General features: G+C 51.8%; 1 protein-coding gene across 1 annotated transcript in view; it reads right to left on the bottom strand.

The window, feature by feature from the left end:
• Positions 1-14,653, bottom strand: part of CHD3 (chromodomain helicase DNA binding protein 3) — a 120,946-nt gene that overhangs the window by 69,795 nt on the left and 36,498 nt on the right. The window contains exons 5-10 of the mRNA XM_087891632.1: positions 13,301-13,569; positions 10,360-10,490; positions 6,203-6,350; positions 3,761-3,936; positions 1,407-1,631; positions 1-87 (exon numbers count right to left, since the gene is read on the bottom strand). The exon at positions 1-87 is cut by the window's left edge and continues 117 nt beyond it. Coding sequence (XP_087747758.1) covers positions 1-87; positions 1,407-1,631; positions 3,761-3,936; positions 6,203-6,350; positions 10,360-10,490; positions 13,301-13,569 — 1,036 coding nt within the window. The remainder of the gene's footprint in view (positions 88-1,406; positions 1,632-3,760; positions 3,937-6,202; positions 6,351-10,359; positions 10,491-13,300; positions 13,570-14,653) is intronic.

The raw sequence follows: 14,653 nt of genomic DNA, 5'->3' as shown, positions 1-14,653 counted from the left end.
GGAGGGCAGGGGGATCGCAACCGGCGTCGGGGGCTCGCCCCATCGCCAGTGGAGAATCTTCTGGACCCGGCCTTTTAGCATGGGGCACTGCGAAGAGGGAGAAGGGACGGTCAGAAAACGGGACGCTTATCTCTCGGAGATAATCCTTCACTTACGAAAGTTCATTTAGTGAACAAAAGTTACAACGGCACTCGGGGGGGGGGGAAAGAAAAGGGATTTTTTTTGGGGACCCGTTTTCACACTGACGACCATCGCCCTTAAATGAGTCACAGGGGGGGGGGTTGTTCGGTGAATCTGGCTCCGCCCCCGCCGGCTTCGGAAGGTCGCCAAAGAGGAATCGCGTGACTCCAAGACGCTGCGACCGTCACGCGTGTGAATCAGTTGTCAAGTATCCGAATGTAAACCACGTCATCGCGGGATGCGGCAGCGGTTGTAAGGGGTCAAAAACGGTCCTAAGTTCCTTTCTTTTTGGGATGCATTGTAACTTCGAACGGTCGCTAAATGGACTTTTGTAAATTGAGGACTATCTGTAACAGGGAGGGAGAGCCACAACAGAGAAGGCCCTTCTCCTGGGTCCCACCCAGGGGTGAAATGCTCCTGGTACGGAACGGATCGCCCGATCCGGTAGCGATGACGGCGGGTGGTTCGGAGAATCGGTAGCAAAAATCCCTGCCGACCTCCCCATGCCCAGCTGAGCCGCGCGATCATCAGAGGCTTTTTTTTTTCTTTACTTTTAAAAGCATTTTTTCTTCGGCCAAAGAAAAAATGCTTTTAAAAGTTTTTTTAAAAAAAAGCCTCTGATGATCGCGCGGCTCGGCTGGGATCGTCAGAGGCTTTTAAAAAGCTTTTTTTTTTTACAACCTCTTCAGCTGAAGAGGCTGTAGGAAAAAAAATGCTTTTAAAAGCCTCTGACGATCCCAGCTGAGTTGCCGGATCGTCAGAGACTGTTTTTTCTTTTAAAAGCCAAAAAAAAAAAAAAAAAAAAAGCCTCTGACGATCCGGCAACTCAGCTGGGATCGTCAGAGGCTTTTAAAAGAATTTTAGAAAAAATGCTTTTAAAAGTAAAAAAAAAAAGTTGGCCACGCCCACCCAGTCACATTACACCCCCACCCACCCCCACCAAGCCCCGCCCGCAGAACTGGCAGTAACAAATTTTTACATTTCACTCTTGAGGGACCTCCTCAAGAGAGGGGACCCCCCAACATCCCCTGCCTCCCTGCTCTGCTGGGTTGGGTGGATGCAAGTAGGGAAAAATGACTCTTCAAATAACAGAGAGGGAGCCACCACGGAGTAGGCCCTCCTTCTGCGTCCCACTCGACGTATATGTATTTCAAGATAGCGGGTGAGGAACCCCCCACTCTCCCTGGTCATCCCACTCACCCACAGTCCTTCCCCAGCGCCCTCACCGTGCAGCGGGGACAAAGCCACTCCCCGTTGGGGATCTCCGGGAGAGGCGGGTTGAGGCAGTGGATGTGATAGGAGGAGATGCAGGCATCACAGCACAGGAGCTCCCCGCCGTCCTTACAGACGCGGCAGTATTCCATGTGGTCGTCCTCCTCTTCCTTCTCGTCCAGCTCGCCTTCGTATTCGTCCTCCTCCTCCTTCGGCTCCCACTGCACCCCTTCTTTCTCCTGTAAACCAGGGATACGACACCCACACACACACACAAGAAAAAGAAAAAAAGAAAAAAAAAGAAAAAAAGGAGAGCTGGATTATGAAGGAGGGGTCAGCGCAGAGCACGGCTGGGGAGTCCGAAAAAGGAAGCAAAGCCAGAATGTCTCCCGGTAACCACAGGCAGTCACAGTAACACAAGAGTTGGAAGGGACTTTGGAGGTCATCTAGTCCAGCCCCCTGCTGACGCAGAAAGGAGTTGGGATGTGGGGGTTTAAGCATTGGTGTGTGTGTCTAGAATCACTTGCTAGAATTTAGGATTCGGTGAAGAGATCCGGTTCCGGATCTTCGCAGATTCCCCAGCATGACGACACTCTATGTTTACAGGTAGTCCTCGACTTACAACCTCCATCCCAGCCTGTAATTTCCATCGCCCGCAAAGCAAAGCAAGGCAGCGAAGGTGAAGGGAGCTTCGTCCCAAGTTTTACGACCTTTCTTGCCACGGTTGTTAAGCGAATCGCTGGCTTTCTCCCTTCTGACTTCGCTGGTCAGAAGGTCGCCAAAAGGGGAATCACGTCACACACACACACGACGGTCGTAAATACAAATCGGTTTACCAAGCGTCCGGGGGTTTTTTGGATCACGGGACCGCGGGGATGCCGCAACGCCCGTGAGTGTGGAAAAACGGCCGGGAGTCACTTTTTCTCAGCGGCGTTGTAACCTCGAACGGTCACTAAATGAGCTGTTATAAGTCAAGGACTACCAATACTGTTCTAGAGAGCTGATTCTTAGCCTTTGGAGTGCAGAAATAAAACAGAACTACACCGCTGGAAGGGACCTCGGAGGTCTTCTAGTCCAACCCCTTGCTCAGGCAGGAGACCCTATAACATGTCAGACAAATGGATGTTCAGTCTCTTCTTAAAAACCTCCAGTGATGGAGCGCCCACAAATTCTGGTGGCGAGTTGTTCCACCGGTTAATTGATCTGGGATTAGAAAATAACCAGAATAACAGAGTTGGAAGGGACTTTGGAGGTCTTCTAGTCCAACCCCTTGCTAGGAGGACCAACCCAAAGGTGAGGTGAGGCACCTGAGCAGCCCAAGTCCTTCCTTAAACCCCAGCCTGTCTCCTTGTCCCTGTGCACACAGCAGTCTCCCCACCCAGGGGTGAAATGCTCCCGGTTTGGACCGGATCACCCGATCCGGTAGCGATGGAGGCGGGTGGTTCGGAGAACCGGTAGCAAAAATCCCTGCCCCCCCCCATTGCCCGGCTGAGCTGCGCAATCATCAGAGGCTTTTTTTTTTACTTTTAAAAGCATTTTTTCTACAACCTCTTCAGCAGAAAAAATGCTTTTAAAAGTAAAAAAAAAAAAAGCCTCTGATGATCGTGCGGCTCAGCTGGGATCTTCAGAGGCTTTTAAAAGCATTTTGAGGTTGTAGAAAAAAAAATGCTTTTAAAAGCCTCTGAAGATCCCAGCTGAGCCGCGCGATCATCAGAGGCTTTTTTTTCCTTTTAAATGCCTCTGACGATCAGGCAACTCCGCTTGGATCGTCAGAGGCTTTTAAAAGGAAAAAAAAAACCTTTTTTTTTATTTTAAACGCCTCTGACGATCCAAGCGGAGTTGCCTGATCGTCAGAGGCGTTTAAAAGGAAAAAAAAGTCTCTGCCCATCAGGATCGCCAGAGCCTTTTGAAAGCATTTTTTTTACAACCTCATAGAAAAAATGGTTTTAAAAGTTTTAAAAAAAAAAAAATTGGCCACGCCCACCCAGTCACATTACCCCCACCAAGCCACACCCACAGAACCGGTAGTAAAAATTTTTAGATTTCACTCCTGCCCCCACCCCACCCCCGTTTCCCTGACCCACCCACCCCCATCTTTCCAAAGGGACCTGCCCCACGTATGCTTTGCAGCCAGACCAACGGGAATCACCCCGAGCGAATTCATTAGATTCATTGGGGGTGGGGGTGGGTGGGGGGGAAGAAATCCGAATTTCCCAGAGGGTTGGTGGATGCATCATCTCGGCAAAGCAGGGAAGGACGGCTGGATGCCCCACGTTCAACCGGGGTGGCGAGAGGAGGGGTGGGGGGCCCTACCGGGAAGGTCGCCGGTGTGCAGCAGAGAGGCAAGGAAGAAAGGTGAGTGGCTTACGCAGTGAGGGCAGCTCCATTTGCCCTGGGGGGCCTTGTCTAGCTCCGGATCCAGGCACACCAGGTGATAAGCTCTGGGACAGGAGTCGCACAGGATGATCTCCCCGCCCTGCTGACACACCTCACAATAGTCTTGGTGGTCGGTCTCGTAGCCGTCTGCCTCTTCTTCACCGGCAACTGCCAAACCGGGGAGGGGAGGGGAGGGGAGAGAGAGAGAGAGAGAGAAAGGAAAAAGGGTGAGGGTCTCCCCGGCATCCCGAGACACGTAGACCAGGGGTGTCAAACTCAAGGCCTGCGGGGACGGCCTGGAAACAGCGAAGGACCGGCCCGCGGGGCCTCTGCCAGTGAAAATGGAGCTGGGGGGGTGGCGTGCATGCCCCCCCGGGCTCTGTTTTCACTGGCAGAGGGCTAGCAAAACAAACTACAAAAAACCAAAGGTTTCCCCTTTTGCATTTGAGCATGCAAGAAGGGACAGGAAAGGAGAAAGGGAAAGAGAAAGAGAAAGAAAGACAAAGAAAAAGATGGATGGATGGGAAGGAAGGAAGGAAGGAAGGAAGGAAGGAAGGAAGGAAGGAAGGAAGGACTGAAAGGAAGGAAAGAAGGACTGAGAGGGAGGGACGGAGGGAGGAAGGACTGAAAGGAACGAAGGAAGAACTGAGGAAGGAAGGAAGGAAGGACTGAAAAGAAGGAAGGAAGGAAGGACTGAGAGGGAGGGAGGGAGGAAGGACTGAGAGGAAGGAAAGGAGGGAAGGAGGGAGGAAGGAAGGAAGGACTGAAAGGAAGGAAGGAAGGACTGAGAGGAAGGAAGGGAGGGAAGGAGGGAGGAAGGAAGGAAGGACTGAAAAGAAGGAAGGAAGGAAGGCCTGAGAGGAAGGAAGGAAGGACTGAGAGGGAGGGAGGGAGGGAGGGAGGGAGGGAGGAGGGTAGAAGGACTGAGAGGAAGGAAGGGAGGGAAGGAGGGAGGAAGGAAGGACTGAAAAGAAGGAAGGAAGGAAGGACTGAGAGGAAGGAAGGACTGAGAGGATGGAAGGGAGGGAGGGAGGGAGGAAGGAGGGAGGAAGGACTGAAAGGAAGGAAGGGAGGACTGAGAGGAAGGAAGGGAGGAAGGAAACAAGGAAAGGAGGAAGGAAGGAAGGAAGGAAGGATGATTATAATGAGAGTGAGGGAGAGTCTCAGAGAAGTCCTACATTAGCACTGTTTTTATTGCTTTGAGCCGCCCTGAGTCCTTTCCGGAGAGAGGGTGGCATATAAGCTTAACAAACAAACAAACAAACAAACAAACAAACAAACAAACAAACTACGGCCCCTGGGACGGATACGTGCAATGAACGTTTGTGTTGCTGCCGAGAGTCTCCCCCTTCGGGGTCTTTTTCTGTGGGTCGGAGGGGGGGCAGAAATTCCGACTCGGGGTCTGCTTCAGCCTCCTGGTGTGGGGCTTTGGGCGAAGGCTGGAGGGAAGCGCCGCTGGTGGCAAAGAGCCGGAGGGCCTCGTTCCAGTGGGGCTGCCTCATGGCCTGGAACTGGCTGACCATCTCATCCCGGTGAGCCTCCAAGGGCCGGTACCTGGCCTTGCACGCCCGCAGGTCTTCGCTCTGCTTGGAAAGCCTATGCTCCTAGTCCTCAGTGAGGTACTTCTGCTAAGCCTCCTTCTCGGTCAGATCCAATTTGAACTGAGCCAGCTGTTTTGCCAACTCTTTCTCGTGGTGGCTGCTTAGCTCCAACAACTGCTTCCTCTTGGGGCCCTAAGGAGCCCGGGAAGGCAGGTGAGGAGTGGCTAGGACGGGAGGGGCGAGTAGAGGCCGGCAAGGCGCCCCTCGACGTGAGTGTCATCAAGTTGGCCATGCCCACCCAGTCACATGACCACCTAGCCACAGCCACCCATTAAGTAGATTGTATTAGTGGTCCACGGGATTTAAAATTATGAATTTAGTGGTCCCTGAGGTCCGAAAGGTTGGGGACCCCTGACCTAGATGACTGAGAATCTCTACAAACTGAGAAGTTAATAAGGTTCCCTTCTCCTTAGCTACAGAGAAGGCTTTCCTACATCTACCGCCCTGGGTGATAACCTTAAAGGTAAAGGTTCCCCTTGCACATATGTGCTAGTCGTTCCTGACTCTAGGGGGCGGTGCTCATCTCCGTTTCAAAGCCGAAGAGCCAGCGCTGTCCGAAGACGGCTTCCGTGGTCATGTGGCCGGCATGACTCAACGCCGAAGGCGCACGGAACGCTGTTCCCTTCCCACCAAAGGTGGTCCCTATTTTTTCTACTTGCCTTTTTTACTTGCTTTCGAACTGCTAGGTTGGCAGAAGCTGGGACAAGTCACGGGAGCTCACCCCGTTACGCGGCGCTAGGGATTCGAACCGCCGAACTGCCGACCTTTCGATCGACGAGCTCAGCGCCTTAGCCCCTGAGCCACCGCGTCCCCTGTTATAACATTCATCTCACCTTTTTTCTTCTTTCGTCCAGGCCGACCTCGCTTGACTTTCTTGACCCTTCCTGAACTGTCCGAACGCACGGAAGAACTGTGAACGCTGGAGTTATCCAGGTCGGATTCTTCTTCCAGTTCTGCTACCTCGTCGCTCTGAAACAGATGCTGTACATAACCGGAGCGGCCCTCCATTAGGAAACACAAAGCCACAAAGAGGCCAAGATGAAGAGGAACGGCGGGAAGGGAAAGGAAAAGGCGGCGGGGGTACCCCAACTTCGGAGCTGCGCCCAAAAAAGCCAGCAGAAAGAAGCAAAGAGGAGGCTTTCCACCCGACCCCCGTCCAACTACGGGAGGTTCGACCAACTACGGAATTGACCGACCCGATTCAGCTACAAGAGGTTGGATCTGGGGCAACTGCGTGCAGATCTATGTCAAATGGCAAAAGTTGGAGAGCGGGAAGAAAGGAGGACAGGGAGATATGATATGATAAACAAGCAAGCAGTCGCGACCATGCAACCTGAATTTGCCGCCCCAGTGTCTAAAAGGAATCTCAAGCTAATGATATTGTCAAAAGGGTCACTGGCGCTGCCGGGGCTCAGAGCAAGGGTGTCCAACCTTGGTAAATTTTAAGATTTGTGGACTTCAATTCCCAGAATTGAACTCAACAGTCTTCAACTTCAGGAATTGAAGGCAGAACGTTCAACTCCCAGAATTGCTCAAAACTCTTCAACTCCCAAATTTGAACTCAAGTCTTCAACTCCCAGAATTGAACTCAAAATCTACAACTCCCAGAATTGAATTCAAAAGTCTTCAACTCCCAGAATTGAACACAAAATCTACAACTCCCAGAATTGAATTCAAAAGTCTTCAACTCCCAGAATTGAACTCAAGTCTTCAACTCCCAGAACTGAACTCAAAATCTACAACTCCCAGTATTGAATTCAAAAGTCTTCAACTCCCAGAATTGAACTCAAGTCTTCAACTCCCAGAATTGAACTCAAAATCTACAACTCCCAGAATTGAACTCAAAAGTCTTCAACTCCCAGAACTGAACTCAAGTCAACTCCCAGAATTGAACTAAAGATCAACTCCCAAAACTGAACTCAAAATCTACAACTCCCAGAATTGAATTCAAAAGTCTTCAACTCCCAGAATTGAACTCAAAATCTTCAACTCCCAGAATTGAACTCAAAATCTACAACTCCCAGAATTGAATTCAAAAGTCTTCAACTCCCAAAATTGAACACAAAATCTACAACTCCCAGAATTGAATTCAAAAGTCTTCAACTCCCAGAATTGAACTCAAAATTTACAACTCCCAGAATTGAACTCAAAATCTACAACTCCCAGAATTGAACTCAAAATCTACAACTCCCGGAATTGAACTCAAAAATCTTCAACTCCCAGAATTGAACTCAAAATCTACAACTCCCAGAATTGAACTCAAAATCTTCAACTCCCAAAATTGAACTCAAAATCTACAACTCCCAGAATTGAATTCAAAAGTCTTCAACTCCCAGAATTGAACTCAAAATCTACAACTCCCAGAATTGAACTCAAAATCTTCAACTCCCAAAATTGAACTCAAAATCTACAACTCCCAGAATTGAACTCAAAAGTCTTCAACTCCCAGAATTGAATTCAAAAGTCTTCAACTCCCAGAATTAATTAATGTATGTATGTATGTATGTATGTATGTATGTATGTATGTATGTATGTATGTAATTTATATCCCGAAGGACTCAGGGCAGCTTACAAGAAGGAACAAAAAATTACATAAACATCAAGTCAATTTAAAATTAGTTAAAATTAATTAAAAATTTAATTAAAACTATTAAAAATCACCCCTACGGATTCAGCCCATTTGGTGAAAAAGCCACGTCTTCAATTCGCGGCGGAAGGAGAGGAGGTCAGGGGCTGTCCTGAGGCCGGTGGGCAGCCCATTCCAGAGGGTCAGCGCTCCCACAGAGAACGCTCTCCCCCGGGGGGCCGCCAACCGACATTGTCTGGCTGACGGCACCCTGAGAAGGCCCGCTCTGTGTGAGCGCACCGGACGATGGGAGGATGGCAGGAGATGATCCTGCAGGTACCCCGGGCCTAAGCCATGTAGGGCTTTATAGGTGAGCACCAGCACCTTGAAATGAACCCGAAGAACCACCGGTAGCCAGTGCAGCTCACACAGGAGAGGTGTCACACGGGAGTACCGAGAAGCCCCTGTAACAACCCGCACGGCCGCATTCTGGACTAACTGTAGCCTTCGGGTGCATCCCAAGGGCAGCCCCATGTAGAGGGCGTTACAGTAGTCCAACTGAAATGTAACAAGGGCATGAGTGACCCTGGCAAGGGCATCCCGATCTAGGAAAGGGCGCAATTGGCGCACCAGGCGTACCTGTGCGAAGGCCCTCCGGTCACGGCCATCAAATGATCTTCTAAAGATAGCCTTGAATCCAGGAGGACCCCCAGATTGCGGACCCTTTCTGAGGGAGTAAGGACCTCCCCGCCCATCACAAGTGACGGGGCCACTAGATCACGAGATGCCGGTATCCACAGCCACTCAGTCTTGGATGGGTTGAGTCTGAGTCTGTTTCTTCCCATCCAGGCCCGTACCGCTTCCAGGCAGCGGGACATCACGGAAAGGGCATCCCCAGGGTGATCCGGGGTGGAGATGTAGAGCTGAGTGTCGTCAGCATATTGGTGGTACCTCACCCCGAAACCACAAATGATCTCACCCAGCGGCTTCATATAGATGTTAAAGAGCAGGGTGGAGAGAACCGACCCCTGAGGCACCCCACATGTGAGGGGCCTCAGGGTGGATCTCTCTCCCCCTGTCCATACAAACTGCGAGCGGCCCGAGAGGTAGGAGGAGAACCACTGTAAAACGGTGCCTCCTACCCCCAACCCCCTGAGTCACTGCAGTAGGATAACATGGTTGATGGTATCGAAAGCCGCTGAGAGGTCAAGAAGGACCACGATGGAGGAGTAACCCCCATCCCTGGCCCGCCAGAGATCATTCACTAAGGCGACCAATGCCGTTTCTGTGCTGTAACCGCGCCTGAAACCCGATTGGTACAGGTCTAGGTAGTCAGTTTCCTCCAGGAACTGCGGGAGCTGCTGTGCTACCACAGACTCAACAACCTTCGCTATAAAGCGAAGGTTGGAGACTGGACAATCGTTGTTAAGAGAGTCTGGATCAAGGGTGGGCTTCTTGAAAAGGGGACGAGCCACCGCCTCTTTAAGTGTGGCGGGGAAGACCCCTTCCGTCAGAGAAGCATTGACAACTGCTTGAATCCAGCCTCCAGTCACCTCTCTGGCTGCAGAAACAAGCCAGGAGAGACAAGGGTCCAATAAACATGTGGAGGCACCCCGTCGACTCATGATCCTGTCCACTTCATCCATCGAAACAGGCTCAAACCCAACCCAGAGGTTACCATCAGGACAGGGCCCTGTCACCTCGCCAGACTGCCCAGTCAGAGTCCAGCCCAGTCCGAATCTGAGCTATTTTATCTTGCAGAAACTGTACAAAATCCTCAGCTCTGCCCTGCAATTGAACTCAAAATCTTCAACTCCCAAAATTGAACTCAAAATCTACAACTCCCAGAAGTGAACACAAAATCTACAACTCCCAGAATTGAACTCAAAATCTACAACTCCCAGAATTGAATTCAAAAGTCTTCAACTCCCAGAATTGAATTCAAGTCTTCAACTCCCAGAATTGAACACAAAATCTACAACTCCCAGAAGTGAACACAAAATCTACAACTCCCAGAATTGAACTCAAAATCTTCAACTCCCAGAATTGAACTCAAAAGTCTTCAACTCCCAGAACTGAACTCAAAATCTTCTATTCCCAGAACTCAAAAGTCTGTAGACTCCCAACTGCCAAAATTCCCTCGCCAGCTGTGGGGAGTTGAAGTGCACTGGCCTTAAAAGTTGCCAAGGTTGGAGTCACCCCTGGCTTAAGAGTCACCTCCTGTGGCTGGTGGTAACCCGCAGGGCGTGCAAAATTTAAATTAAAGAGCTTAATTCGCAGAACAGCCACCAGTCACAGGAATTAGCTTGCTTTGAGGTGGACTGGCGCTCTTCCTCCTGGCTAATTTTGTGCAGAAATGCCAAGCTCAGCTCGTGGGGGGGGGGCACATTCACACGCACAACCGCAACTGGAAGCGCGCCTTACTGAGCTGCTCTTTTTGCGCTTCCCGCCGATCACGCCTAGCTTGATCTTCAGGGGCGCCATCTTCTTCCCCTTGCCCTTCCTCTTCATCTCGGGGATGCGAGGGCTTTTGCTCCTCTTCTTGTGGCCTGGTCCTTGGAGAGGGAGGGAGGAGAGGGAGGGAAAGAAAAGACCTCTTGGGTGAACAGTCAACATTTGCCCCCCGATCGGAAAAAGCCGTGCCAGTTCTTCCGGGGATGCTCCAAAGCGGCAAGCAGATGGCGAACCTTGGCAAGAGATGCCCGGCATAATCGCATGCCAGCCAGATGCTTGCAAAAAAACGCAAGTATCTTGGCTGCTGTCCTCTCCAGTCTGCAAAGAATCAAACCTGGGCAGCGGGGGAACGTGATTGGGGGGGGGGGGTTTAGAGACCATTCAGAGTTGGCCCTTTTCTGTTCTCCGGGAAGGATGGAGCCTGCCCGACGGAAGCGTGGAAAGCCGAAGTTTGCCCGAGGAATCAAGTGGCCCCTTTATATGGGTAACGATCCCATACTTGACCTCTCAACTTTTGAGAGTCTGGTTTAAAACTCAGGCCTTCTGCTTTGAAGTCCAGGATGCAAGGCCCTGACTCTGGAGCTTCATCCTAGAACTAACTCAACCCTAAAATAGAGACACGCTTCCCTATTTGTGGAGTCCTTGGTGCTCGCTGAGCTTGGTGGTTTGCTTGCAGAGGTTTCGTGACCCAACTAGGGAACATCCTCAGTGCCAGAAAGGAGTAGGGTTTGTGGAGAGGAAGGAGGGAGGGAGGGAGGGAGGGAGGGAGGGAGGGAGGAAGGAAGGAAGGAAGGAAGGAAGGAAGGAAGGAAGGAAGGAAGGAAGGAAGGAAAGGAGGGAGGAGGAGGAGAACTGTAGGGTCCTTGGAGCTCTTTGAACTTGGTGGTTTTCTTGCAGAGGTTTTGTGACCCAACTAGGGAACATCCTCAGTGCCAGAAGGGAGCAGGGTTTTTGGAGAGGAGGGAGGGAGGGAGAAAGGGAGGGAGGAAGGAAAGAAAGAAGGAAGGAAGGAAGGAAGAGGAGGAAGAGGAGAACTGTAGGGTCCTTGGTGCCCTCTGAGCTTGGGGGCTTTCTTGCAAACGTTTCATGACCCAACTAGGGAACCTCATCAGTGTTAGAAGAGAATGGGGTTTGTGGAGAGGAGGAGGAGAATGGGGGAGGACGACTGTGGGGTCCTTGGTGGTCTCTGAGCTTGGTGGTTTTCTTGCAGAGGTTTTGTGACCCAACTAGGGAACATCCTCAGTGCCAGAAGGGAGTAGGGTTTGTGGAGAGGAGGGAGGGAGGGAGGGAGGGAGGGAGGGAGGGAGGAAGGAAGGAAGGAAGGAAGGAAGGAAGGAAGGAAGGAAAGAAGGAAGGAAGGAAGGAAGGAAGGAAGGAAGGAAGGAAGGAAGGGGAAGAGGAGGAAGAGGAGAACTGTAGGGTCCTTGGTGCTCTCTTGAGCTTGGTGGTTTTCTTGCAGAGGTTTCGTCACTCAACTAGGGAACATCCTCAGTACCAGAAGGGAGTAGGGTTTGTGGAGAGGAGGGAGGGAGGGAGGGAGGGAGGGAGGGAGGGAGGGAGGGAGGAAGGAAGGAAGGAAGGAAGGAAGGAAGGAAGGAAGGGAGGGAGGGAGGGAGGGAGGAAAGGAGGGAGTAGCCTCTTGGTTTGTTCTTTGATTGGGGTATTGTTTTCTGCTTCGTTGTTTGTCTGGGGTTCATCCCTGCTTATCTGGGTGTGAGCTGTTGGAGAGTTCTGTGTTCTGGCTTTTTTGTAGCATTGGTGACACAGTCTAGGCGGGTCATGAAACATCGAATGGGTGGATTGTGAGGTCAGCCCTGTCTACGGAGAAAACCACCAAGTGCAGAGAGCACCCCACAATTCTCCTCCTTCTCCTCTCCAAACACACCCCTCCCTTCTAGCACGGATGATGTTCCCTAGTTGGGTCAGGTAACATCTGTAAGAAGACAAGAAAGCTCAGGGAGCATCAAGGACTCCAAAGCTGTCAGCCTCTTCATCCCTCTCCACCCTCCTCTCTGCAATCCTCCCACTCTTCTAATAATGACAATGTTCCCTAGCTGGGTCATGAAACGTCTGCAAGAAAACGACCAAGCTCAGAGACCCCCAAGGACCCCCAAAGTCCTTCTCCTCCTCTGTTTCCTCCTTCTCTCTCCAATCCCCACTTCTAGCACTGATGACATTCCCTAGTTAGTCCGTGAAACGTCTGCAAGAAATCCATCAAGCTCAGAGAGCACCAAGGATCTCACAGTCCTCCTCCTCCTCTCCACAAACCCCACTCCCTTCTACCACTGATGATGCTCCCTAGCTGGTCCATGAAACGTCTGTAAGAAAACCGCCAAGCTCAGAGAGCCCCAAAGTCCTCCTCCTTCTCCCTTCTTCTCTGCAAACTCCACTCTAGCACTGATGATGCTCCCTAGCTGGCCCACGAAAACGCCTGCAAGGAAACCACCCAGCTCAGAGAGCACTAAGGACCCCACAATCTTCCTCCTCCTCCTCCCTCCCACAAACCCCACTCCCTTCTACCACTGATGATGCTCCCTAGCTGGTCCATGAAACGTCTGTAAGAAAACCGCCAAGCTCAGAGAGCCCCAAAGTCCTCCTCCTTCTCCCTTCTTCTCTGCAAACTCCACTCCCTTCTAGCACTGATGATGCTCCCTAGCTGGCCCACGAAAACGCCTGCAAGGAAACCACCCAGCTCAGAGAGCACCAAGGACACCTCATTTCAACCCCGAGCCACAAATATTCTCTTCTCTTCACGGCTTTTCTTTCTTAGCCTGGCAATTTTCCTATCGGTGACGAGCGGCTTCTGTCCACCGGACGGCTGACCCGATCCAGCCAGAAACCGCTCCTCCTCGTGTCCCTCCCCCCCTCTGTTCTTTGCCCCGTCCTCCTCCGGAGAAAGACCGCCACTCACCTTTGCCCTCTTTGGTTTTGGCTTTGCGGATGGGAAGCGGCTGAGCCGGGGGCTGCAACAGGTGCTGGGGCTCAGGTGAAGGGATCACGGCCGACACGGCAGCCGAGACTTGTTCTGCTACGGCGGCCGCGGCGGCCGCGGCTGCAGCGGCCACAGCTGCCGTCGATCCTTTGAAGGGGTTGTTGGCACTGAATTCCCGCCACTTGGCTCCCATAATGGTCATCATTTTGGACATGGGGATCTTGGGGTTCTTTTTGGCAATGAGAGGCCTGGAGGAAGGGAGGGAGGAGAGAGGGAAAACAAAAAAAGTCCTTTAATTCCGCGTGGGAAAGCCGACACGCTTGCCTTGGGAGTCGACTTGGAGGTTTGTCTGTGTCCTCAGGGATCACCTGAGTGGGTGCAAATAGGTGTGGAGCATCACATAATGTTAACAACCGGTTCGCCCAGAACCAAAAACGTGAGTGCGTGCCTTCCACACAAAACACGATTGTATAGGATGGGATAGCGCCGGGGCGGGCCCAATTGGTGGTCGGAACAATCGGTACGCCCGAACCGGTCCAAACCGGCCCGAACCTACAGCGGCCCACCTCTGGTGTGGAGCCTCCTTGGGACTGCTGAAAAGGAGCTGTTGTTGTTGTTGTGGAGTTGTGCGTCCTGCAGGATCACAAAGGAAGGTTAATAGAAACATTTTTTTGATCAGGTTCTGAAAGGGAACGTGAGAATGGAGGCCACCGAGGGGGTCCAAGAAACACTCTAAAAACAGTTGAGGCTGGAAATCTCCAAACGCGTCACATCAGACGCTCCGGGAAGAGGGGGAGCGGGGGGAGAAAAAAATGCAAAATAAAAACAGGCTAGCCGAGATGAGAGTTGGAGTCTGCCCCTCCGGCGAGCTGCAACATCACACGGCAATCGCTTCCGCTCCCTCCTCCCCCAGGAATCACACACACACACAAACACACCAAAGCGTAGGATTAAAGGGGCTCTTATCAGTCTCCAGGGAAGGCGAGAACTGCCAAACTGGAACAGGCCAACGCTCCCGTTTAATCCAACTGAGGGCCGACGGGGCGGTCGAGCGAGCGAGCGGGGAGGAACGATGCTCAAATCTTGGCAGAGCGAGCCCAGAGGCACAAGCTTCCTGATGCTCTCTCTCCCCCCCAGACACACATACAACCCGCCTTCATCTGCCCCCTTCCCCACAACTCAAACCCACCCACCCCCGCAGCCAAGAACCCCGAAGCAGAAGACATCCATCATTTGCAATCGTTCTGCCGGCCGAAGGGGGGATGCGTCTCGGATCTTGCTCCCTGCACACACACAGACAAACACAGGATAGGGCCTGGGTAAGGGGTTGGA

This window comes from Pantherophis guttatus, chromosome 4 (genome assembly GCF_059756535.1).
Source record: "Pantherophis guttatus breed Tessera chromosome 4, ASM5975653v1, whole genome shotgun sequence".
Classification (NCBI taxonomy): domain Eukaryota; kingdom Metazoa; phylum Chordata; class Lepidosauria; order Squamata; family Colubridae; genus Pantherophis; species Pantherophis guttatus.
The sequence above is the reverse complement of the archived record's forward strand: the minus strand, read 5'-3'. Positions and strand labels throughout refer to the sequence as shown.